General features: G+C 36.5%; 1 protein-coding gene across 8 annotated transcripts in view; it reads left to right on the forward strand.

Annotated features, from left to right (window-relative positions):
• USP12 (ubiquitin specific peptidase 12) overlaps positions 1 to 25893 on the forward strand; it is a 145832-nt gene that overhangs the window by 109673 nt on the left and 10266 nt on the right. For 7 of the 8 annotated variants that reach the window (XM_049100979.1, XM_025462642.3, XM_035715950.2 and 4 more), the window contains exons 3-6: positions 5582 to 5795; positions 14153 to 14382; positions 17951 to 18027; positions 18135 to 18218. In XM_049100979.1, coding sequence (XP_048956936.1) covers positions 5582 to 5795; positions 14153 to 14382; positions 17951 to 18027; positions 18135 to 18218 — 605 coding nt within the window. Of the gene's footprint in view, positions 1 to 5581; positions 5796 to 10222; positions 10306 to 14152; positions 14383 to 17950; positions 18028 to 18134; positions 18219 to 25893 lie in introns of those variants that run through there. The other variant, XM_025462643.3, reaches the window with a different exon arrangement.

The raw sequence follows: 25893 nt of genomic DNA on the forward strand, positions 1-25893 counted from the left end.
GTTGTAGTGAGAATGGTGGGTAGGGGAATGTGGGGTATAGTGTTAAAAAACAGGGCCACTAAACATACTGTGGTAGGGGAAGAAGAGGGTCTTCCCTTAGAAGGGAATGTCCACAGGACAGGCATCATCATTATCAGCATAGCAGACAGTGGAGCGTTTAAACATTTTACAACATCTTTTGAAGGCAATACTGTTAACATAATGTTGGTAAACACTTGTAGTCTCCAAATGATGTATGTAGGATGAACAAATTAGAGTATGGGGAGAAATACAGAGTTGTTATTGTTTATTTTTAACTAAAAATGAGAGATAAGCCTTAGAAATTCTTTTTTAAAAAGATTTATTTACTCATTTTATAGAGAGAAAGCACGAGCAGTGGGTTGGGGGGACAGAGGGAGACGGAGGGAATCTCAAGCAGACTCCCTGCTGAGTGTACGGCCCTATCCATCCCCTGGGATCTCCATCCGGAGATTATGATCAGAGTCAAAATCAAGAGTCAGACGCTCAACCCACTGAGCCATCCAGATGCCCCAGCCTTCCTAATTCTTAATAAATGTGTGATACTGGTATCCATACTCTGTGTGAAGTGGTCTTATGGTACTTCAAGTTCTGTAGCACCAGAGTTGACAGTATAACCAGCTCTTACTCATTTATGCGGTTGCAAACTATTATCATTTCAATGTAGATTTATAAATTATATGATTTAATTTCAGTTCATCTAACTTTTCTAAATGGACAGATGACTTAAAAAGATGGTTTCAAAAATAATAATGCAGTGATAAAGTCCTGGGAACTGTTGTTAGTGCTTCATATGGATTATTTAATTCTTTACAAAATTTTAGAAGGTGGGCACTGTATTATAAACCCCATTTACAGATGAGGAAGCAGATGAATGAACAGAGTGGTTTAGTAATTTCTCAAGCCCGGATACGGAACCAGACTTGAACCTAGACAGTCGGTTTCAGAGCCTGTGCACTTAGTTTCTCTGGTACTCTAGTTGCTTCTCAGACTATCAATCCGAGTATTAAAAATCTATAACCCCAGTTTACCAGAAGGCCTACTCATCTTCATTGCTCTCAAATATGAATAATTTTTAGTAAAAATAAAATCAATCTAAGTAAGATAAAAATTTTAAGTATTTACTTTGTCTTCATGACATTTGTTTTACAGTTGACTGTTGAACAACATGGGTTTGAGCTGCCCAGGTCTATCTATATGCATTTTGGGTAGGGTTATAAATACAGTATAGTATTATATATATTTTTTCTCATGATTTAATAGCATTTTCTTTAGCCTACTTTATTATAAGAATACAGTATATAATACATATAAGATACAAAATATGAGTTGATTGTTATTAATAAGGCTTCTGGTCAACAGTAGTCTTAGTAAAGTTTTTGGGAAATTGAAAGTTACATGCTGACTTTTGACTTTGTGAGGAGTCAGCTCCCCCAACTCCCACATTGTTTAAAGGCTAACTGGATCTAGTGTATATTTTTATGTATATAAATTTTACATTTTATAAAAGTATACTTTATGTAATGTAGCACATTAGGGATGTGTGCTCAAAAATGATCTTAGTGATGAGGATATAATAAATATTTGTGGAGGAGGCATTTATTTTAAAACTAGGAAAAAATGGTGTTACAGAAAGCAGCACAGGTCATTGTGTTCAATAGGCAACTGAAAAATCAATGGTCAGACCTTGAGGGTAGCAGCTTTTTAAAATTTATTTCTCCTGATTTTAAACCTGGTTATACCTTTGATCTTCAGAAAAGCTGAGAAGATACAGGGTAGACTTCAACCCTAAAGCAATGTCTTTTTTAGAAATTGAACATTTGTAAACAAGAATGTGGGGGAAATCATTCCAGATAATCTTTTGCATGAAAGCGACACACAAGAAAGATATATTTTTAGGTTTTAGGAATTTGAAAGTAAATTACTATCAGAGAAGCTGAAGAGAAAAGTTTCAGAGTTATGAATAAGATTGAAAGTGATTGCTTATTCTGGAGAAGTTGTAGTAGTTTCAATCTTTAATTTTTCTTTAATGGGATTGATGAAGATAAGTGCAGGATCAGAGAAGACCTCAAAGAATTAATTACAATTTTACCTGTTGTTTTATATTCAGAAGATGAGCGAGAGGCTACCTTCCAGCATTCTGTACAATGTAATAGACTCCCTGTTTCCTTAGCTTATCCCACTTGTTTCTTTTTTTATAAGTTGGTCAAGCTTTATTATAAATTTTTCTAATGTCCTGTGAGATGCTATCTTTAGTTTTTACCTACTCTGTGTAAGTCATTAGAGTCCCTATTGCTTATTCTCCAAAAAAAAATGTCCAAATTATGGAGATTGAGTCTTCTCTTTAATTGACAGAGGCATAGTCAGTCATTAGTGTCATTAGACTGTGATACAAATACTAGTATTTTTTAGACTAATATTGAGTAATTGATAGATTAATTTTTGTAATATTGTAGGTTCTACTGCAGGTGTACCTTAGCCCCTGGATAGGCTTTATTAAAGTATCCATAGTTATATTTATCTATAGTATCAGTGGATCATCTGCTTATCATCTGCTTTTTTTTTTTAGCATTTCTCTGGAAAGTCTTTAAAGCATCTGTTTTTATGAACCACTTCTTGGCTCTGGCCAGCAATATGAATGTAAAAATCAGGTATCCTCGCTGGGCCTCATGTTCTATTCCTTTTTATAGTATTGTTTAACTCATTTCTCTTTCCTTGAATATCTTGTAAATTGGTAGGTATGTCCAGACACTTGATTAAAATTTAGTAGTTTTGTTTTTTAAAACAAGAATACTTCATAAGAATTGCTACATATTTCTACAAGAGACATACAGTGTGGTGGTTTATTTTTAATGATGTTGGAATGCACCTGGTGTTCAGGTCATTTTAAAAGTTCCCGATCAGGCTTTAATGCTTTGGTGTTCATTGATAATTAATTATTGCCTAATCCATTGTTTACAGTCATTTCTTCTGAATTTATTAGCTGGAATTATGCTATAAGCTAGTACTTCTTCATCAACTATTTAGTTCCCTCTGAAATACTATTCTTATAAGAAAGACAAGATAAGGGACGTGTGGGTAGCTCAGTTGGTTAAGCATTCGACTCTTGATTTTGGCTCAGATCATGGTTTCAGGATCATGGGATTAAGCCCCAAGTCTGGCTCCACGCTGGATATGGGCCTGCTTGGGATTCTCTCACTCTGCCCCTACCCATCCCATCCCACCCCATGCTCATGCTCTCTCTCGCTCTCCAAAAAAAAAAGGAAGACAAAACTTTGACGCTTTCCCTTTATATATTAGTTTATAATTTCCGTGAAGACTAATGAAGGGTTTTTAAAAAGTCATTATTCATAAATTTTTATGTAGTTGATGTGCTTTTTATCAATCACAGTATTTCTTTTTGATGAAAGTTGGCTCTTGAATCCACATAAAGAGGTATTTTCGGCTAATCTGCATTTGTATATTTCCTGTCCCAGACCTAGTGTAGCCATATCTGCAAGGCATCCTAGTTCCTTTTTGTGGGAAAATGGTTTTTTGAGATTACAGTCAGTGTGCCAGGAAATTTGGGGCTGCTTGCTAGGTCTTTTTGGTGGATAGAAGTTGAAAACACACACACACTTATAAAAAGACATGAGCTTATACTGATACTTCAGATTCCAATTTAAGTTTATAGGGCTTTTACTCTTACCTTAATTATTGTGTCTTTTTTCTTTTGCATTAACAGTTTGGGTTCCTAAGGATATTAACGTAATTCTTTGCTTGCTTTGTCCTACAAAAATATATAGTAATTTCAAAATAACAGTGTCAATTAATTAGTTCTAACAATGTGATTACTGAATGCATTTAAGATTTCTTTTTTTATTCTCAGACTGTTTCAGTAGGCATGTATAGTAAAAATTCTGTGTTTTAAAGTTGCTCAAACTAATTTTTTGTGTAATTCTCCAGTGGACTAGATAAACATTTAGGTTTCGCTGATCTCTGTTTCCTTTCAGCTTTAGGAATTTCTTTTTTTCCTCTGAGATCTTTTCGATTTAACTTACTTAAAAAAAAAAAAAAAAACCAGTGCAAAGCAAATGCTTTTAAAAATGTACCTTGATTCCTCTCCACTTTCTCCATAAATAACCATTTTTATTAGTTTTTAAATATAAGCAAACACGGACATGTCTGTGGATATGTGTTTGACATTGCCCCTTTTTAAAAAGATTTATTTATTCATTTTTAGAGAGTGTGTGTATGAGTGGGAAGGTGGTAGTGGAGAGACAGAGGGAGAGGGAGAGAGAGAGAATCTCTTATGCGCTGAGTGCAGAGCCTGAGTTGGGGCTTGATCCATGGCCCAAGATGACGATGAGATCACCACCAAGCAGAAACTAAGAATCTGGCGCATAACCAGCAGGGCCACCCAGGTGCCCCTATATTGCCCATTCTTAAAACAGTCTTTTCTGCCTAACTTTTTAGGTAGTATGTGACATCATTGCAGGTAGTGCTGTGAAAATTGCCCTCTTTCCTTTTTTTATACTTTCAAAGTCTCCCCAAGTCTTCATCGATCAACTCTTGGATGTTTTATCAGCCGGCTTTGGGAGCCAGTATCTATTAATGGGAAGGGAAAAGGAAGACAATAAATGTTGCCAAAATGTGTGTCATTTTCTCATAAGGCGATATTATTTTTCCCCATTATTAAAGAGGAGGAAGTTGAAGTTCAGGAAGCTGTAGTTACACACTCCAGATCACATGGCCAGTAGGAAGTTGGTTAGTAGTTGAGGATTGAATGCACCTGAAGTCTGTTTGTAATAGATCACAAGTGATGTGACTGGGCATCACAGCATTTCAGTGGTGGTCATGCTGGCACATTGAAAATTTTTAACAGTTCAGAGGATCTCATTTTACTTCACTTTTTAATTTTTGGTGTTTGTTACTGTTAATAAAAGGTTTTTTATTCGACAGAGAGCTCGAGAGCATGAGCAGGGGAAGAGGATCAGAGGTAGAGGGAAGAGCAAATTCTGCTGAGCAGGAAAGTCCCATTCGGGCTCCATCCCAGGACCCTGGGATCTTGACCTGAGCTGAAGGCAGACCCTCAACTGACTGAGTCACCCAGGGGTCCCTTGTTTTTATATTTGAATGGCACTTAATCTGATAGAATACCTCAGTTTTGTGGGGGTTTTTAAATAATTTTTGAGAGTTCTATTTTAAAATGTATAATATATGAAATGTTTAGGGTCCAAAATGCAGCAAATGGAAATTGAAGAAGAAATTATACAGAATTCTAAGCCTTAACTATTCTCACTGTTTAAACTGTATAGTTTAAGTCAGTTTTCATAACAACCAAATTTATTACATATTTTTTCCTTCAGTTTTAACCTGAAGCCAATGCCTAGAGCATCCATTTAATGTTAAGATGGCAAATTTGCAGTCGGAGTAATTATTTCTACTCTCAGATGACTTTTAATTTATGAGGATCATAAGTTCACTGCCTTCCTTCTGTTTTCTTAACTATACACATGGAAATTCTTTCTCTTGAAAATGTGTTGCCCCAAGTTTAACAAGATTTTTTTTTTTTCTATTCTAGTTTGGGAATACCTGCTACTGTAATTCAGTTCTTCAAGCACTTTATTTTTGTCGTCCATTTCGGGAAAAAGTTCTAGCGTACAAGAGCCAACCTAGGAAGAAGGAGAACCTTCTTACCTGCCTAGCAGACCTCTTCCATAGTATAGCGACTCAGAAGAAGAAGGTTGGGGTGATTCCTCCTAAGAAGTTCATAACAAGATTACGGAAGGAAAATGGTAATTCTTCTACTTCTGAATGTATTTTCACATAACAGGAAGGGTAAATACAGCATATTAGATTTCATCAAGCACTGACCAAGCGTCTTCCAAGCCTGAAGGATGTTAGCCATTGGAAAACCAAAGTTGATGTTCTTGTCTTTAAGGAAGTACTACCAGTTTAGTGAGGAGATAGTCACACAGTAATTTAATAGGAGGTGTGATTAATGTTGGAAGTATGTTCTGCAAAGACCAAATTCTGTATGCCAGGAAATGAGAAATGATAACTTGTTTTGTTTTCTTTCTTTTCTTTTCTTTTCTTTTCTTTTCTTTTCTTTTCTTTTCTTTTCTTTTCTTTTCTTTTCTCTCTTTCTCTTTCTCTTTCTCTTTCTCTTTCTCCTCCTCTTTCTCTTTCTCCTCCTCCTCCTCCTCCTTCTTCTTCTTTTCTTTTTTCTTCTTCTTTCTTCCTTTTTTTTTTTTTTTTTGTTGGTGCCTGCTTGGCTTTCCTATCCAGAGTGAAGTTGGGTTCCCCCCCACCCCCGTCGTGTTATTTGTAGTTTTTGTAATGCTTTTATGTATATTAACCTATTTGATCCTTATATACTATCCTGAATTAGGGAGCAGGTTATTTCCCCCATTTTAGCCATACAAGGAGTGGAAGCCAAAAAGCTTGCCAGGGGTCATACTTCAGGAGAAAAGCCAGAATAATAAAACTTTTTGGCTTAGGGTAGGTGGTTTTAACTCCACTCACCTCCTTTTTAAAATAGTTACTGATTAAGCCTCACTTCTTTTTTCTCCCCTAAATGTTTTTCGTCTAATGCGCATAGCAAACCCTGAAGTCATGTTATTACCTCACTTTACATGAGATAGTGAATCTCAGAGTACTTAAAATGGCTTGTCCCATCTTCCTGACATCCAGATCCTATATTCTGTCTAGTGTGGTATGTTACCTCAAGAAATTTAAGTGGGATTTAAGGAGCATGTAGAATGCTGGGTTTTGTTTGATTTAGGCATTTTTATCATTGTAGAAATAAAATTGAGTGGTGTTTTTAGTTTGATTTGTTATCAAAAGATGCCCCCAGAAATAAGATTTGATAGGTCTTTGAGACTGGTTATTAAACACACCATTAAATAATCCTTTCCTTAACTCAGTTGGCATTGTTCATTATCCCATGAATTGAGATAAACCTGGATCATATCTAGTTTCCCAAAATGTAAGAAGACACTGAGAAAATATGGCGATAAGCTGTTGTTCTTGAATCTGATTCACGTGTTAGAGATTTTGTTCGTTTCCACCATATTCAGATAAAAAGCAGTTAATCATTCGCTCACAAAAATACATCTTTTTGTGTTTTCCCTATAAAGGCTAAACATCTTTACTTTCTTAAATTATTGATCTGTGTAGTATCTTCTACTTTTAAGAATGCCAAATACAGCTCTGCTAGAATGTAGCTGAGTGATCCAAGTCCTCTCAGTCTTTTTGTGTGTATTGGTATGAAACTTCAAGAATTTTGTCCTAGAAGAAAATTCACGTATGTGGTAATTGAACATGCCATCCTTTCTTGGTGATTTTTTTTTTTTTTTGTATTTTAGCAATGTTCAGCATCAAAAACATGAAACACAAAATACATATTCTTTTTAAAAAATATTTATTTATTCATAAGAGACACAGAGAGAGAGGCAGAGACACAGGCAGAGGAAGAAGCAGGCTCCATGCAGGGAGCCTGATGTGGGACTCTATCCCGGGACTCCGGGATCAGGCCCTGAGCCAAAGGCAGATGCTCAACCGCTGAGCCACCAAGGCATCCGCCACATTATTTTCTTTTTCAGTTAATAGTACATTTTTCTTGACCCTTATTCTTTTTTTTTTTTTTTTTTTTTTTAGGATTTCTTTATTTTAGAGAGAGCACGCATAAGCATACATGTGGGAGGGGCACAGGGAGAGAAAGGAGAGAATTTCAAGTAGACTCCCTGCTGAGTGTGGAGCTGGGTGCAGGGCCCAAATGCAGTGCCTGGTCTCACGACTCTGCCATCATGACCTGAGCCAGAAGAGTTGAACGCTTAACCAGTTGAGCCACCCAGGCACCCCTTGACCTTATTCTTCAATATATTGTATATGCTCTTAGTTTGGGCTGCTGTAACAAAACTACTATAGATTGGGAGGCCTAAACAATAGACTTGTGTTTCTTACAGTTCTGGAGGCTGAGAAATCCAAGAGTAAAGTGCTGGCAGCTTCAGTGTCTGATACAGGCTCTTTTCCTGGTTTGCAGATGGCTGCCTTCTTGCTGTGTCCCCACATGGGAAAGAGAAAGAAGCAAGCTCTGTCCTATCTCTTCTTATAAGTGTGCAGTGATTTTTTAAATTTAAATTAAGTTATGCTGAACACTGAGCTCAAGTTACTGTGTTTTGAAAGCTATGTATATGTGGCTTTATATGTTTGCTTGTCAAACCTGGGATGTCTTTACACTGTTTATTATTTTTTAATCAATATTTTCTGAAAATTTTTATGTTTAGACAGTAAATTGATGCACAATGGACTTCTTAAAACTTTTGTTCAATGAAACTGATTTCAGGATAAATACTCCAAATTATCTTCTCATAGTTTTATTTCATTTTTCTGTATCTCGGAAACAGTATTTAATGGAAAAGCATGATTAATATTTGATATTGCTGACTTTTGTGTGTTTTGAAATATAGTTTTACTTTTTGATTTTTTACTTGTAGATGAGAGCATACAAATTAAAGAGGATTTAATGGGCTATCCATTGCTTTAAACTCTCCTTCTGAGATTATGTTTGCTGGTTGTTTTTTTTTTTAATTTATTTTTTATTTTTATTTTATTTTTTTATTTCTGGAACAAATGGATGTTGCCCATTTCAGAATTTCCACCAACTTTCACTGTTGGACTGTTGTTCTTAAATCAGTTTTCATCCATGGTATGCTGTAAAATTCATGTTTTATATTTTCAGTAGATATTAGCTCCAAATTGTGTTAACCACTATTACTTTATATAACTAATCATTTTGATATTACTTGGGAAGAATCTATTTTCATTTTATTAATGGATTTTTGTTTTCAAAATTTTAATTCATGTTACCTAATCATAGCATATCAGAACTGTAGCATAGTATACTTTTACAGTGTGATAACACTTGCTCCATAAGTGTGTTATCTTTGATGATGGGAAACCAGCTGAATGTTTGAATTTATTAACTATAATATATTTAGCTTCTGCTGAGTGCCAGAAACTAGTGGGTAAGATGAACAGTCATGTAATACAATGTATTATCGCCATGAAAAAAGTTAAGGCATGGAAAGGGAGTTGATATGTTAGAGAGTTGAAGTGAGAAGCCATTGGAATGTCTGAGGCAAAATCATTCTAGGGTAGAATTAAAATTGCAGCTGCCCTGAGTGCTTGAAGGACAACAAGGAAATTAATGTGGCTGGAATGGAGTACGATGAAGATAGAAAAGGCAAGGCCTGGAGCTTGGGTGTTATTTTGAAAGCCATGGCAAGCCATGGGAGGGTGCTGAGCCAGGTGGGTGATAGGTTTCGATCTGCTTTAGGAAGGGATCACTCTGGCTGCTGAGTGGCATGGCAGTGGGAATGAGTGGGCATGGGGAGCATGAGTACAAGCAGGTAGACCAGCCAGGAAGCTATTGCACTAATCTAGGTAAGAAATGAAGCCCTCTATTTTCACACTAACTTCCTATAGGCACTCTGTTATTTTAGAAGAATGAAAACATAGATCGATGATCTAATTCTGTGCTAGCATTGACTCAACTTGGGGTCATTTAAGGTGGGCTTCAAAGATGCATTAGCTGGCACTTGGAGGTGTGCACTCTGACTCACTGAATCTTAGCAGCATACTTGGTTCATGCTGTTGTTTTGGGACAGATTTATTCTTCTCATATCATCGTAGCTATTTCAGCCCCGTCGTTCATTTGGTAGGTTGTTCATTCATTCGTTCATTACCTTGTTCATTCATTCATAAAATGTCAAGCACATCTAAATATGTGGCAGGCACTGTTCTCAGTGCTGGGGATACAGCAGTGAATGAGATAGAAAAGATCTTTATTCTCAAGAAACCTGTATGTACACAGTGATGTTTCAGGTGATATCAAGAGATAGTAATATAAATATATAAGTATATATTTAAGTATTAGTCTTCCTTAAGTGAGGAAATAATCACAAATAACCCCTCTTAGGTAGATTTGAGTAAATAATTCCCCATATTCATTAATCCTTTTTCTCCAAAAGAGCATGAAAGATTTTTTTGTGTAATAAAACCTAGGCTATTTCTGAGTTGTGAAGAACACATAACATTTTAAAGCATTGATTTAGGGTTTGTTTTTTTTTGCATTAATGTTACAGCTATATTAGGAGTTTAATAATTTATACCTTTGATATATACATTTATTAATGAAATTATCTGTCTCTCCCACTAGACTGTCAGTTCCATGATGGAGGGAACCCATTTGTTTTTGCTCACCATTGTATTCCCAGCACATAATCCAGTTCCTGGCACATAGTAGGTGCTTCCTAAATACTTGATGAATGAGTGAATGAATGAGTGATTTTGTTTAATTTACCAAAGCAACTTTGAAGAACACCTTTCCCATTGTGCTACTTAGCAAAGAAGAAAGCAAACCAGAAGGAAACCAAGATTTTAGAAATTAAATGTAATAGTTTACAGAGATTGTCTGCAGCCACTCAGTTGATGTTGTTTTGATGTTTATGTGGTCCTGGTTGAATTTTTAAAATCTATATTGGCTACTCATAGGCACAGCAAGATTCTGGCACATTCAGCATACTGTATTTATGCAAAATGGACTATAAATTATTTTAAATTTTTGAACAAAATGCTTAAAGAGTATTTTCTGGTTTATTTTACATCTCATTTCCAGAGCATTCAAGTCATTTGAGGTATCTCTGTGAATGTGAAGTCATTGTTCTGTGTTAGAAGAATATCCCAAAAAAAGTGTTTCAAGTTTAAAAAAAATTTTTTTTGCACATTTTTGCTTTACAAAAAGTAATTATTTTGAAAGACACGCATAGATGCTAAAATAATTCAACAGGAAAAATGGGACTTTTTATTAGCCAGAAAATTTTTTACTTAGGTATTTTAATTTTGTAGTTTATTTTCAATATTTATGGCAAAAATATATTCTTTGAAAACTTCGGTTATAAAACACTTCAGTGGAAAAGAGCCTACTTAGTTTGTGGCATTGAACCAGCATATAGAGATCCATCGCAGTGAATTGTTTGCATCTCACTTTAAGCTAGGCCCTTAGAGTGTTTATAAATTGTTTTTACCAGTCCTCTCCCATTATCCTTCCTTTTAGATTTCTCCCTGACTTTCCAATTTGTTTGTACTTTCCTTGAGCCCCCTGAACAACTCGAGCATAATTTCCTTCTAGTTTTTAGTGGACCTGGGTGGTTGTAGATTTTGTGGCCTGGGGATGGATGAATACATGAGAGATGAAAAGGGGACTTCTAAGGATGTCATGTGCATTTATAGAAGCTGCCTGGACACTTTTAAAGTGTGGTTAGTGAGGGAGTCAGAATGGACAAAGAGACCATGAATCAGCAGGTGAGGGGAAGTTGGCAGATGACCACAGAAGGAAGGAGGTTCAGGGTAGCTTTTTTGACTGAGGGTGGATTTTCATATGCAAATGAAAGTATAATTGATTTAGAAGTGGCAGAAGCCAGCTAGAAAATGCCAAAAGTTGAAGAGATGGGGAGTTTAGAAAAGAAAGTGGTTTCTGGAGGAAACAACAGAAAGGGTTGAGAAAGAAGAAAAACCCAAGGATAAGGAAGGAAATGAGAAACAAGAAACGGATGAAAATAGTAGAGGATGGGAGAGTGGTTTTGGGAAGTGGATCAGTATTTTCAGGGATGAAGGATTATTGCATTGAGAGGCAAGGTGAGAGGGAATTGACTTAAATTATCCCAGCATTGGCCTAGACTGGTCTTGTGTGGGGTGGAACCATCTAAGAGCTATGAGCATGACTTGGCTTGGTCTCAGGGAGATGGAGTAGACTGCCAGGAAGGGTGGGCTGTGTCACAGTGTTGGGAGTGACACATGTACTTCTGCTGGGTGTGGGGTATGGGGAATGGTGTTACAATACTTGGATCTATCCCTTATGGGCAAAAAGCACTGGACACATAGAAGACCAAATTACAGATCAGATATGTTAAGTCCACATAGGCTAATGCAGTATCTCTTAGGACTCAGGGCTTTTATTGTTCTAAAAAGTAACATAAGGAGTTTGTTGAAGGCTAATCACATCCCTCAGGACAAGCTTACAGCAGAGAAATGAAGTGTGGCTCTAACTGCATTAATATTACTGGATTTGACTTCAAATCCAAGAAAGAGGTTAAGTAAATTGCCTGCGACATGTAGGTAATTAAAAATAGAACCATCATAGGTATCCAGACAGCCTTACTCTAGTAGCTGCACCTTAATCTGATGCTTTTTTTTTTTTTAATTTTTATTTACTTATGATAGTCACAGAGAGAGAGAGAGAGAGAGAGAGAGAAAGAGAGGGGCAGAGACACAGGCAGAGGGAGAAGCAGGCTCCATGCACCGGGAGCCCAACGTGGGACTCGATCCCGGGTCTCCAGGATCGCGCCATGGGCCAAAAGCAGGAGCCAAACTGCTGCGCCACCAGGGATCCCAAATCTGATGCTTTTTAAAGGTCTTTTTGTCACCAAGATTAAAATCATTTCTTTATTTTCTATGAATACACCGCCCAAATCCACATCTTCACTTTTTCCCATTCTGTTTGTAGAATAAGTTTGCAAAGAAAGATGGTATTCCATTTTACAGGCTGGAAAATCAAGGCCTTTTTGATTACCATGAGGTTGAACATTTTCCCATGTTTCTTAACCTTTTGAATTTTTCTTCTATAAATTGTTGATTTCACATCCCTTCCATACTTTGTATTTTCTTTTTATATAAGCTCTTTATGTATTAACAATGTTAATAGTTTTTTTTTTTAAGATTTTATTTATTTACTCATGAGATACAGAGAGAGAGAGAGGCAGAGACAGGCAGAGGGAGGAGCAGGCTCCACGCAGAGAGCCCGACGTGGGACTCGATCCCAGGTCTCCAGGATCATGCCCTGTGCTGAAGGTGGCAGTAAACCGCTGGGCCACCGGGGCTGCCCTTAATAGTTTTTTAAAAAACTTTTTCATTGATTTCTAATGCACAGAACTTAATTTTATGCAGTCATAACTGTAACTCTTTTAAAATGTAATTTTTTTAATATTAGTCTTTCTATAAGTTTTATTCCTAGTTGTATTATTTTACTCAAAAAAATGTTAACTGTAATCTTTCTGGAATTTATTAAATGTGCATCGAGGATCTAAAGATAAACATTTTCTGACTAGGTAATTTTCTCCATGGGTTTGATGACTAAGACACAGATGCCCTTGTGTGGGTGGGTCACCCTGGGATGCTCTTCTGTATGCAGCTTGTGGAGTCAGACTGCCGGGTTTGTGTCCTGGGCCTGCCACTTCCTGGCAATATGACTTTCCCTCTCTGATCCCGTTCCCTCATTTGGAAGATAATAACAGTGTCGCAGAGTGTTAAAAAGATCAAAGAGGATACTGCCTATGAAATCTTTACCTTTCAGTTTTAGGTTGTGTCATGTCAGGTGCAGGGTATAAAGCCCTTCATGTTAGTGACTGTTTTTCCAGTATATTCATTGATTTTGTATAGTTAACAGGGGAACATTTCATAGAGTTGTAAAATCTCACATTTTAGAGATTATTTGGCTTGAATAGATAATTTGTGATACCTTTTTGATTCCTACTGCAGATCAAGGTCACCTGGAGACACTTTGAAAAGTCCTAGATTATAGGCCTCACCTTTGAATCCCTAGAAGGCATGACCCAGTCATTATCATTTCAACAGACTTTCTGTGTAGCTCTTACAAAATTGGCTTTGCATTTGCAAAAGGTTGTCTAGCTTCTGTTTTAAAACTTGCTGTGTCAAATAAATATATACATAAAAAAATAAACTTGCCATATTATAATCTTTGTGGAATAATAAGATGAGCTAATAAAAAGCAATTGTTTCTGATCTCTTCCATAATATCCTCATTCCATTATATGTATTAGGATAGGATTTGTTTTGCCCTTTTCTTGTGGATTACTTAGTATTGTTGCTTTAAAATGAGGATTCACATTCATCTTATCTGTATTTTCTCCCAGTTTAGTCATACTTTTATGTGAAAGGTAATCTATTTCTTGTATATGACCAACAATACCAATCGGTTGAACTTAGTTCTGATAGAATACTAGATATTTAAGTTTAGTTTTAATGAAGTTACTAATTCTAAGGTAAATCTCTAATATATTTTTATTTTTAGAACTTTTTGACAACTACATGCAACAAGATGCCCATGAATTCTTAAATTACCTTCTAAATACAATTGCCGATATTTTACAAGAAGAGAGAAAGCAAGAAAAACAAAATGGCCGTTTACCTAACGGTAATATTGACAGTGAGAACAACAACAGCACACCAGACCCAACGTGGGTTCATGAGATTTTTCAGGGAACATTGACAAATGAAACCCGATGTCTTACTTGTGAAACTGTAAGTATGTCATAAAATTTTGTGTAGAGCAGACTTAACTCATTTTTATTAAAAGCTTTTTGAGGATGAGTATGAGAGAAGGTTGTAATTTCTTAGGTGTAGTATAAATGGATTATTAAAGATGAACTTGTCAGTTGAAAGGACTCTCTGTATATCTTTTTTAATGCCACTTATTAGCAGTGAATACCTGAGGTGACAGAAAAATACTGCAGTTTGGACCACAAGTTGGCCTTTGAACAACAGGGGTTCGAACTGTGTGGGTCCACTTAGTTTTAGATTTATATATAGAGATTTATATATAGTATATATAGTGTATATATATATATATACTATATATATAGTATGTATAGTAATACATATTACTATAAATGTATTTTCTTTATGATTTTCTTAATATTTTCTCTAGCTGACTTTATTGTGATATATACTATGATACATATACAGAATGTGTATTAATTGAGTATTTATGTTATTGGTAAGGCTTCTGGCCAACAGAGGCTATTAGTAGTTAGCTTTTTGAAGAGTCAGTCTTAATATACGGATTTCTGACCGCAGGGAAGAGGGTAGGAGGTTTTGGCACCCCTAACCCCTGCATTGTTCAAGAGTCAATTGTATTTTATTTTGTTTCAGTTCTGGAAATTATGTTCCAGAAATTATATGTTCTGGAAATTATATGTCTTTGTCTTTGTTAAGCTCATAAGAAATTTACAGGTCAGGGAGGTACATGAATTTATTTTCCCTTTCTCTACAATTATGTTTATTGCTGGAATAAAAACTAAAGCATACTGTGTACACTCAACTAAGGGAAAGCACCTACTTGTTGGGGTACTCTGTAAGGATGAGCAGTAGGGAAGAAGCTTGAAAATGGATTTTATGTGGGATCAGATAACCCGATCCTTTTTTTTTTTATCATTACCTGGTTACCTCATTTCTCATTTGAGGAATGAAAGATCAGGCATCTGTTTTTCAATTTTGCCAGTGGAGCCAACAGTGCCCTTTATAGCATTTCTTCCCCTTCATACAGAATCCAGTTTAGAGTTTAGTAGTTTGCATTGCATCTAGTTATGTTTTCTTTAGCCTCCTTTAATCTGGAACATAGTTTTTTGTTTTTTGTTTTTGTCTTCTGTGATATCTACATTTTTAAGAATATGTCCTTTTTAAAAAAAATTAACATTTCGCATACTGAGTTTGTCTAATGTTTCCTTCTGCTTAGATCCAGGTATGCATTCTTGGCTGCAGTGATTCAGTTACTGTTGTATCTTTCTCAGGGTTTCACACCTGGCACACTATCCATCTGCCTCTCATTGGTGAAATTAATTTTGATCTCCCATTCAAGGTGTTGTTCGGTGTCTCTAGTTGATAATGACTGGTTCTTTTGTCCTGGTAACTAGTAGCCAGTCAGTGGGGAGACACAAATATCTTGTTCATCAGAATCTCCCCTGGGATTTAGCATCCACTGAGGATTTTTGCCTAATCCAGTCATTACTATGATGATGGTTTTATGACTAGTTCTTAATAGCATAGGTGAATAACATTGCCCATTGGGAAAGAGAGTCCACAAGCAAGAAAAATAAGACATATTTTATGGATGTTTGGAAGAATAACATAATTACTTGTTTGACATAATTACTTGTTTGAATCAGATAAATAATTCACTAGTGGAGACTAATAAACTGTATTCTTTTTTTAAGTAATAGACGTAAGAAAAATTGAGTGGGAAGTACAGAAAGTTCCCAAATATCTCCTGTCTTCCACTTTCCCTTATAATTTCTTAATGAGGTACATTAATTGCAGTTGATGGGCCAATCATGATACATTATTAACTAAAATCTGTAATTCATATATTTTTTTAAGATTTTATGAGAGAGGGAGAGAGAGAGAGAGAAGCAGGCTCCATGCAGGGAGCCCAATGTGGGACTTGATCCCAGGTCTCCAGGGTCATGCCCTGGGCCGAAGGCAGGGGCTCAACCACTGAACCACCCAGGCGTCCCTGTAATTCATATTGAAGTCACTCTTGGGTTGTCTGTTCTGTGGTTCCGTTTGTTTTGACAAATGTATAATGACATGTATCTATGGTTATAGTATCTTACAGAGTAATTTGATTTACCTAAAAATCCTCTAATCCTCTTTGTTTCACAAAGTCATCCCTCCTTCCTCCCCAAATTCCTGGCAACCACTAATGCCTTGATAGCTTTGACTTTTCCAGAATGTCATATAGTTAGAATCATAGAATATGAGGCCTTTTCAGATGGTCTTCTTTCACATGTGTATTTAAAGTACTTCCATGTCTTTTTGTAGCTTTGTAGCTCATTTCTTTTTATCACTTAATTATATTTCATTTAGTTTTGTTTAGGTATTTATATACTAATTAGGCCAGGTAGAAGATGAATAGAGGTTGGCAGAAGATGAACAGGACATAGATTCTGATCTCAGGATGCTCATAGGGTAGTGCAGGCTAGTCAACAAGATAGGCAGTTCCAGTACAATATGTTATGGTTCAGGTAAGCACAAGAGTCCGTGGGAGTCAGAGGATAGTAGAGCTGACCTATCCAGGTGAGAGTGGGAAGGAATTGTGAAGGTTCAGAGTGGGCTTCTTGGAGAAAACAGTGTTTATATGGCAGATTTTAGTATTGTAGTTGTTAATATCCCAGTTGGTAGGAGGCTGGGTTGCTGTAATAGCACCCTTTTCTTGTGTTCTTCTGTTGTATAATGCTTTCTTCTGGTCTCACTTCACCGAATCTTTTGAGACCCAGATCACTTACCTTGTGGTATCACTAGACCTTGTGCACATGGTACTCCTAGCAACTCTTATTTACGGAAGTACATAATACATTCAGCCATGTAATCTGTCACAAATTAATGATACTGAGCTTATAAAACTGATGCACTATTGAAGTAGGAACACATTTACTATGCTAGGTGTATAGCCATTATGGGTGAGAGGCACAGTCAGAGATCTGTTGCATGTCACCTTAAGCATTGAAGGAAATTTGATGCCTGAAGTTCTGTCCTAATCCAATTCTAATGAATAAGTAATGACATGAAGTTTTTTTTATCAGATGATTAACCCATAATTCAAACAGAACTTTATGTTAGATTTTTCTTTTTTTTGAGAAAGATTAAAGAAGGCCACCAATGAGGAATGTAATTTGGCATTATAGGCTAAATTATTTCCTTGAGTGATAACACAGGTGTCATGCCCTTTGCCAGGCATCCCCATTCAGTCTTAGCCTATTTTTTTTTTAAAGAATTAGTATATATGGGCAGTTTGTTTCATGCTTTACAATAATACCAAGGTTTTGGAAAGTAGTGGGATTTCACATCATAGCCTTTGCCAATAAGGGAAATCAGTCACAGATGTACTTTGCTGTTTAACCTGTACATATGACGAGAGTCATTCATTCAGTGTCCTTTTGGATAATCCCAACCAAGTAGATTTCTTTGGAACTTGGGGAAAAAGAATTCTAATGTACTTACAACTAAGAATAGAATGCATTTAATTCTGTCATTTCAGAGCAGTGATTTACTGATATTTAAAGAAATCAAAGGTAATTCCCTATTTTTACAGATAAGCAGCAAAGATGAAGATTTTTTAGACCTTTCTGTTGACGTGGAACAAAACACATCGATCACTCACTGCTTAAGGTAATGGTAGAGTTACTTATTTTGAAATTTAATAAATATCTTTGGCTTAAAGTATTTTTAAATGGATACATGGTTTTCTGATACAGTTTATTTTGAATTTTACACAGGGGTTTTAGCAACACAGAAACTCTGTGCAGTGAATACAAATATTACTGTGAAGAATGTCGCAGCAAACAGGAAGCACACAAACGGTAATTTAGTGTTTTTAAATTTTTTTAGTGATTCTCTGACAGTAGGTGTTGTAGATGGGCCTTTCTAGCTAAAAGTGATATATGAAAATTTACATTGAGTAAAAATTCTTAACTTTATCATTAAATAATTAAGACCCACTAAGTTACTATTGCTAGACAAACAGTATTCAACTCTGCATCCTCAGGTGATTTTCTACACTTAATAAAAGTTGCTTAAGAATCATAAACCAATATAGTTAAAATACTTAACTTTGAAGCTTGCCTGCTTATGTAAACTTTTTTCTTGGTAAGGTGAGATAAGGGGAAAAATACTTTCCTCACCCCCTACCCTAGCTTCTGCTGTTCCTACAAAGGATCTTGTATCTTCTCTTCTTTGGTATCACAGAATGGAATCATCATCATTGTTCTTGTTATTTTACTTTTTGTTTTGAAACAATCTCAAGATCAAAGAAAAATTGTATGTATAGTACCAAGAATGCTTTTTTACCCAAAAGCATTTGAAAGTACGGTCCTGATATGATGTCCTGTGATCCTGGACAGTTGAGTGGCTATTTCCTACCAACAAGCTATTTCCTCTTGCCATATTCATCCACATGGGGAAAGTAACATCAATATGTTACTGTTCTTGTGGTGCTTATTTTTATTAGCACAGATGCCCCAGTAATGTCTTTTATAGAAAAAATGTATCCAGGCCAGAAACACACATTACATTTAGTTTTCATGTCTCTTTAGTGTTTTTACATTTGAAACAGTCTTTTCTTGACTTTAAAAATCTGCACATCCTGTTACCGGTGTATTTATCCTTTGAACATTTGATTAAGGTGATGTCTCCCAGAGTTCTTCACTGTTAAGCTAGTTTGCCCATTTATAGAATTCATAAGTATTTTGTGTGGAGCTGTTTTGAGATTGTAAATATACCCATTCCTCATCGGACTCATATATATATATATATATATATATTTTTTATTTTTTTATTTTTATTTTTTTTAATTTTGTAACTCTCAGCATGGAGTCAAGGATTTTTTTCTTCAGTGGATTATGGATTATGATCCATTTCCATTCTTATTTTCATGTGCGAATTATCCCAGCTTTGGCCAGTGGGAGCCCCTTCAAGCTGGCACCTGTGTCTTTTTGACATGCCCCATCATTCTCGAGTGCTTCTTTACTTTCTGGCATGAAAAAGTCCAGGTTCATTTGGTACTTCCTTGCCCCCACTCTGGTACCAGCCATTTATCCAAGGAGGCCTGGTTTCTTTTAGGAGGAGAATGAGGTTTAGAAAGCAGGACTTTGGTATAGATGTACTCACTGATACTGAGATATCTATGTTCCTGAGCCCCCTTAGTGGACAGAGCTGGATGGTGTGTGTACATATATATGTACTATACATATGCTTACATCCATACCTGTTTATCTTGCCTACTGATCTATCGATATTGAAAAACCATGAAGTCAAAATTAAATCCCCAGTTTCAGCCGACAGCATAGGTATCATTTCTAGTTTTCTTTTCTTTTTTTTTTTTTTTTTTTAAGATTTTATTTATTCATGAGAGAGAGAGAGAGAGACAGAGACAGAGACATAGGCAGAGGGAGAAGCAGGCTCCATGCAGGGAGTCTCATGTGGGACTCAATCCGGGGACTCCAGAATCACGCCCTGGGCCGAAGGCAGGCAGTAAACCACTGAGCCACCCAGGGATCCCTAGTTTTCTCCTTTTTAATGTTGGTAATTTCCTTCTACATTTCCTACATTTCCTTCTACATTTTCACACAGGTTTTAGAGTATTTATGTAGGATAAGTTGTTTGGAAAGAGAGCAATACAGAAAATTATCTATTTTCTACTAGGATCTAGTGTTAGCCTTTCTGGTAACTTCCGTTGAGATATTGGGCAAGCCATTTAATCTTTCTGGGTCTCACTTGGATTAGTTGACATCTAAGATCCCTACCAGCTGTAAAAGTCTATAGTTTCTAGTCTCAGAATAACAGAATAAGATTGTGTTGGATATGTAGATTGTAGTTCTTATTAAAGAAACAAAAATCAGTTCGACTTTAAAAGTTTTTAGTTTGGGGGCCCCTGAGTGGCTCATTCGGTTAAGTGTCCAACTCTTGATTTGGACTCAGGTCATGATCTTAGGGTCATGAGACCAGCCCTGCCTTGTGGAGCCTGCTTAGAATTCTTCTCTCCCTCTCCCTTCGCCCCTATCCCCCTCTCCTGTTCTGGCATGGTCTCTCTCTATTTAGGATGGAGGGATGGATGGATGGTTTTGGTCTGAAGGACAGAAGCCACACGATCATCTCAGTGGATAGAGAAAAACATTTGACAAAATTCAGCACCTGTCCATGATTAAAAAACACTCAACAAACTAGGACTAGAAGGAACATACCTTAACATAAAGAGGGCCATCTGTGACAAGCCCATAGCTAACATTATCCCCAGTGGTGAAAAACTGAAGAGCTTTTTTTCCCTCAGGATCAGAAACAAGACAAGGATGTACCTAGTGTTGCCACTTTTATTCAGCATAGTATTGGAAGTCCTGAGCAGAGCAGTTAGGCAAGAACAAGAAATAAAAGGCATCCAGATGAGAAAGGAAGAAGTCAGATTATCTCTGTTCACAGATGATAGTCTTATATACAGAAAACCCTAAAGATTAAACAACAGCAACAAAAAATTAGAATAAGTTCAGCAGAGGTGCAGATACAGTGGACATGTGAAAGTCTGTTGCATTTCTGTACACTAACAGTGAACAATCTAAAAAAGAAAGTTAAACAAAATAATCCCACTTACAATAGCACCAAAAAAGAATAAAATACTTAGAAGTTGATTTAATCCAGAAGGCTAAAGACTTGTACACAGAAAACTATAAAATATTGCTGAAAGAAATTTAAAAAGATACATACAAATAATGGAAAAGGGATCCTATGTTTATGGATTGGAAGACTTAATATTGTTAAAATGGTCATACTTCCCAAAGCAGACCATAGATTCAGTTTAATCTCTACCAAAATCTCAATGGCATTTTTTGATGAAATAGGGAAAAAAAAATCCAAATTCACATGGGAAATCTTAGAAAGGATTTTTAAAGCCAAAACAATACCGAAAGAAAAACAAAGCTGGAGGCCGCCTACTTTCTAACTTGAAAACATGTTACAGAGCTACAGTAGTTAAAACAGTGTGGTACTATGGATAAAGACAAACATGTAGACCAATGGAACAGAATAGAGAGCCCAGAAATAAATCCTCACTTACATGGTCAGATGATCTACAAGTATGCCAAGGCTACATGACAGGGAAAAGTATAGTTTCTTCAACAAATGTTTTGGAAACACTGATATTCATATGCAAAAGAATGAAATTGGACCCTTACACCATACACAAAACTTAATTCAAAATGGATTAAAGATCTAAACATAAGACCTGAACTATAAAACTCCTAGAAAAAAAACATGGGGGAAAATCTTCCTGCCATTGAATTCGACAGTCATTTTTAAAATATGACACCAAAAGCACAAGTAACAAAGGCAAAAATAGATGGGACGATATCAAACTTAAAAATTTATGCATGACAAAAAAAATTAACAGTGAAAAGGCATGAATGGGAGAAAATATTTGAGAACCAATATGTGATAAGAAATTAATATCCAAAATATATAAAGAACTCTTACAACTCAACACCATAAACCAACCACCCAATTTAAAAATGGGCAAAAAACTCGAATAAACATTTCTCCAAAGAAGATAAACAAATGGCCAACAAGCATATGAAAAGATAATGCCACTAATCATCAGGGAACTGCCAGTTAGAATTACAGTGAGGTATCACGTGACACTATTAGGATGACCACGTCAGAAAAAGAGAAAATAATGTGTTGGTAAAGATGTGGAGAAATTGGAACCTTGTACCCTGTTGGTGGGAATGTAAAGTGGTGTAGCTGCTTTGGAAAACAATATGGAGGTTCCTCAAAATATTAAAAACAATTTACCACATGACCCAGCATTCCTACTTCTACATATATATCCAAAAGAATTAGATTAAAGAGATTATATGCAGTCCTGTTTATTGCTACATTGTTTACAATAACCAAGAGGTGGAAACAACTTAAATGTCCATCAACAGATGAAAGGATAAAATGTAGGATGAACATCTAGTGGGGTATTATTCAGCCTTAAAGGAGAAGGAAAAGCTGTCATACTGCAACATGGATGAGTCTTGAGCATATTATGATAAGTGAAATAAGCTAATCACAAAAAGGCAAATTCTGTGTGATTCCAGTTACATGGGGAATCTTTAGTGACATTTTTAGTAACCAAGTGAAATGATGGTTGCCAGGATCTAAGGGGAAGGGGAAAAGAGGAGTTGTTCAGTGGGTGTAGAGTTTCATTTTGCAAGATGAAAAATTTCTAGAGATCTGTTGTGCAACAGTGTGCTTTATCGGGAACACTACTATAATATACATCTAGAAAGGGTTAAGATGGTAAAGTTTATGTTATGTGTGTTTTAACCACAGAAAAATGCATATGGTTTGGTCTTCATTCAGAATATACCTGTTTATATTAAGGTAAAGACAATGTCTTCAAAACCAAAGGTTTCAGTCCTGGAATACCAAAGAACGATTTCTGGAAATGTTACCATAAAATAAATATTCCATGATCAATTGAATTTGCTATATAATAAAGTTTCCTCTTCATTATTTATTCATGCTTCATATTATAGACTCTGAGGAGACCCTCAGAATAGATAAATAATAGATAGATAGATAAATAGATAATAGATATATAAATTTATCTTTTTATCTAGCTTTATACAGAATTTACCTGCACATAGACTAGACTCCTTTTTATATAGCACACCTGTTGAACTATATATAGCACAGTGCAGGAAAAATACCAGCTTGGTAAATGTAGGTGAAACAACCATAAGCTGTTAGCCAATGGGTGGATAAAGCATATGAGTAAAAGCAAAGTAATGTCCCTGGGGAACTGAAATGAGAGGATTTGATGGCTTTGTTTCAGGTGGTGTTTTCCTGTCATCTGGGCATTGGGGTGGGATTGGTGCTGGAGTGGTGCTCCTCTGTCCCTCCTCTCTGCCTTAGATGGGGATCTGATCATGAGTGGCTGGACAGGGAGTTGAGCCAACCTGATTTTCTGATACACATCCTTCCTCTCTTCACTCCCTGCTCCCTTGATGCCATCTTTAGCCTAACCCACTTCCAGGCCCAGTGCTGTCTGTATGAGGCATTGGGGAAGACTTGTGCAGTGCCTAGGCCACTCAGCATCAAGTTATCGTGGCCACTGTCTCTGCTGCCCTGATGTAGTAATTGAGATTCTTATTTCTGAGGGCAAGTTCTTCCCATTTGCTCCATTTTCATAACTAGATTCATATCTTACTCTTCCATGTGCAGGTCCTACTCATGGTTAGTGTCATGTCAGCAGTGAGTATTTTGTCGCCACATTGTAGTCAACATCCCCAACCACCCCTGGCACACATACCCTGCCTCAGTCCTTTGAGACTGCTGGAACACAACACTGTAGACTGGGTGGATTATAAACAGCAGAAATGTATTAGGATTCTGGAGGCTAGCAGTCCAAAATCTTCAGGAGAAATATGCTATGCTAATATTTTAAGATGCTTCTTACATATTTATTATTACTTTGCTAATTCTGGAGGCTAGCAATCCAAAATCTTCAGGTGGAGAAATATACTATGCTAATATTTTAAGATACTTGTTACATATTTATTATTACTTTGCTAAAATATAAAGGAATCTTCCCATTTTTACAGTTATTAGTCTTTAGAAAAAACATGAGGAAAAAAATCATCATTCTATTTAGTAGAACTGTTATATCATCACCAGGTGAGGTTTGTATGTTGGAAAACGGGCATCAATAGACTTGCTTGACTCAGGGATGCCATAAACCTTCAACTTGTAAAAAAACAGGCAGTAATCTGTGAAGTGCAATAAAGCAAAGCACAATAAATCTTATACAAACTCCTTCATACAAGAGGGAATGATCACCAACACATTTTTAAGACCAGCATAAACCTGATACCAAAACCTGACAAAGGTATTACAAGAAAATTACAGACCAGTAATACCCCTCTTGTGATATTTCAAAGATGTGAAAATCAACACATTAGCAAACTGAATCCAGCTACATATCTCTTGCTGTTTGGGGGTACCACAAACAGTGCCCGTAATATGATGATGAGCTTCTTTGATAAATGTGTGATTTGACTGCTCCGTCCACCGGCCATCCTTCCACATCTTTTCCTTTCCTCTGGCCTCTGTTCTCCAAGACACAACAATATGGAAATTAGGCCAGTTGGTAACCCTACAGTGGCCTCCAAGTGCTGAAGTGAAAGGAAAAGTCACGTCTCTTACATTTGAATCAAAAGCTAGAAATGATTAAGCTTAGAAAGACCTGTTGAAAGCTGAGACAGAGTAAAAGCTGGGTCTTTTGTGCCAAACGTCAGCCAAGTTGTGAGTGCAAAGGCAAAAGTTCTTGAAGGGCATTATAAGTGCTATTCCAGTGAACACATGAATGATAGATAAGAAGGCAAAATAGTTTTATTTGCTGATACAGAGAAAGTTCGAGTGGTCTGAACAGAAGAGGAAACCAGCCATAGTGTTCCTTTAAGCCAATGCCCAATCTAGAGTAAGGCCTTAACTCTGTCATTCTATGAGGGCTGAGAGAAGTGAGGATGCTGTAGAAGAAAAGTTTGAAGCTAACAGAGGTTGGTTCCTGAGGTTTAAGGAAAGAAACCAGCTCCAGAACAAAGTACAGGGTGAAGCAACAAATGCTGGTGTAGAAGCTGCAGTGAGGTACCCAGAAGGTCTAGCTAAGGTAATTCATGAAGGTGGCTAATCTAAAAAATAGATTTTCAATGTAGACAAAACAACTCTCTGTTGGAAGATGATGCCATCAAGACTTTCATAGCTAGAAAAATCTTCAAAGGACAGGCTGACTCTCTGGTTAGGAGCTAATGCAGCTGATGACTTCAGTTGAAGCCAGTGTACATTGACCATTCCAAAAATCCTAGGGCCTTTCAGAATGATGCAAAATCTATTCTGTCCTCCATGAGTGGGACCACAAAGCCTGGATGACAGCACATCTGTTTACAACATGGTTTACTGAGTATTTGAAGCCCACTGTAAAGACCTGCTGCTCAGGAAAAAAAAAAAAAAAGATTCAAATATTGTTTCTTCATTGATAATACACCTGGTCACCCAAGAGCTCTGATGAAGATGAACAACAAGATGAATGTTTTCCTGCCTGTGACACAGCATCTATTCCACAGCCTAGGAATCAAGGAGTTATTTTGATTTTCCAGTCTTTCAAGAAATATATTTCATAAGTCTAGCTGCCATAGAAAGTGATTCCTCTGATGGATCTGGGCAGTCAATGGAAAACTTTCTAGAAATGGAATGCCATTAAGAAAAATGGGAAGAGGTCAAAATAACATTGTTTGGAGTTTGGAAGAAGTTGGTTCCCACCCTTACAGAGGACTTGGAGGGGAGGTGTTCAGGACGTCAGTGGAGGCAGTAACTACATGTGCTAGATACAGCAAGAAAACTGGAATTAGAAGTGGGGCCTGAAGATGGGACCACATTGCTGCCATCTCATGATCAAACTCAAACGGATGAGGAGCTGCTGCTTATGGATGAACAAAGAGTGGTTTC

This window comes from Canis lupus, chromosome 25 (genome assembly GCF_003254725.2).
Source record: "Canis lupus dingo isolate Sandy chromosome 25, ASM325472v2, whole genome shotgun sequence".
NCBI lineage: Eukaryota > Metazoa > Chordata > Mammalia > Carnivora > Canidae > Canis > Canis lupus.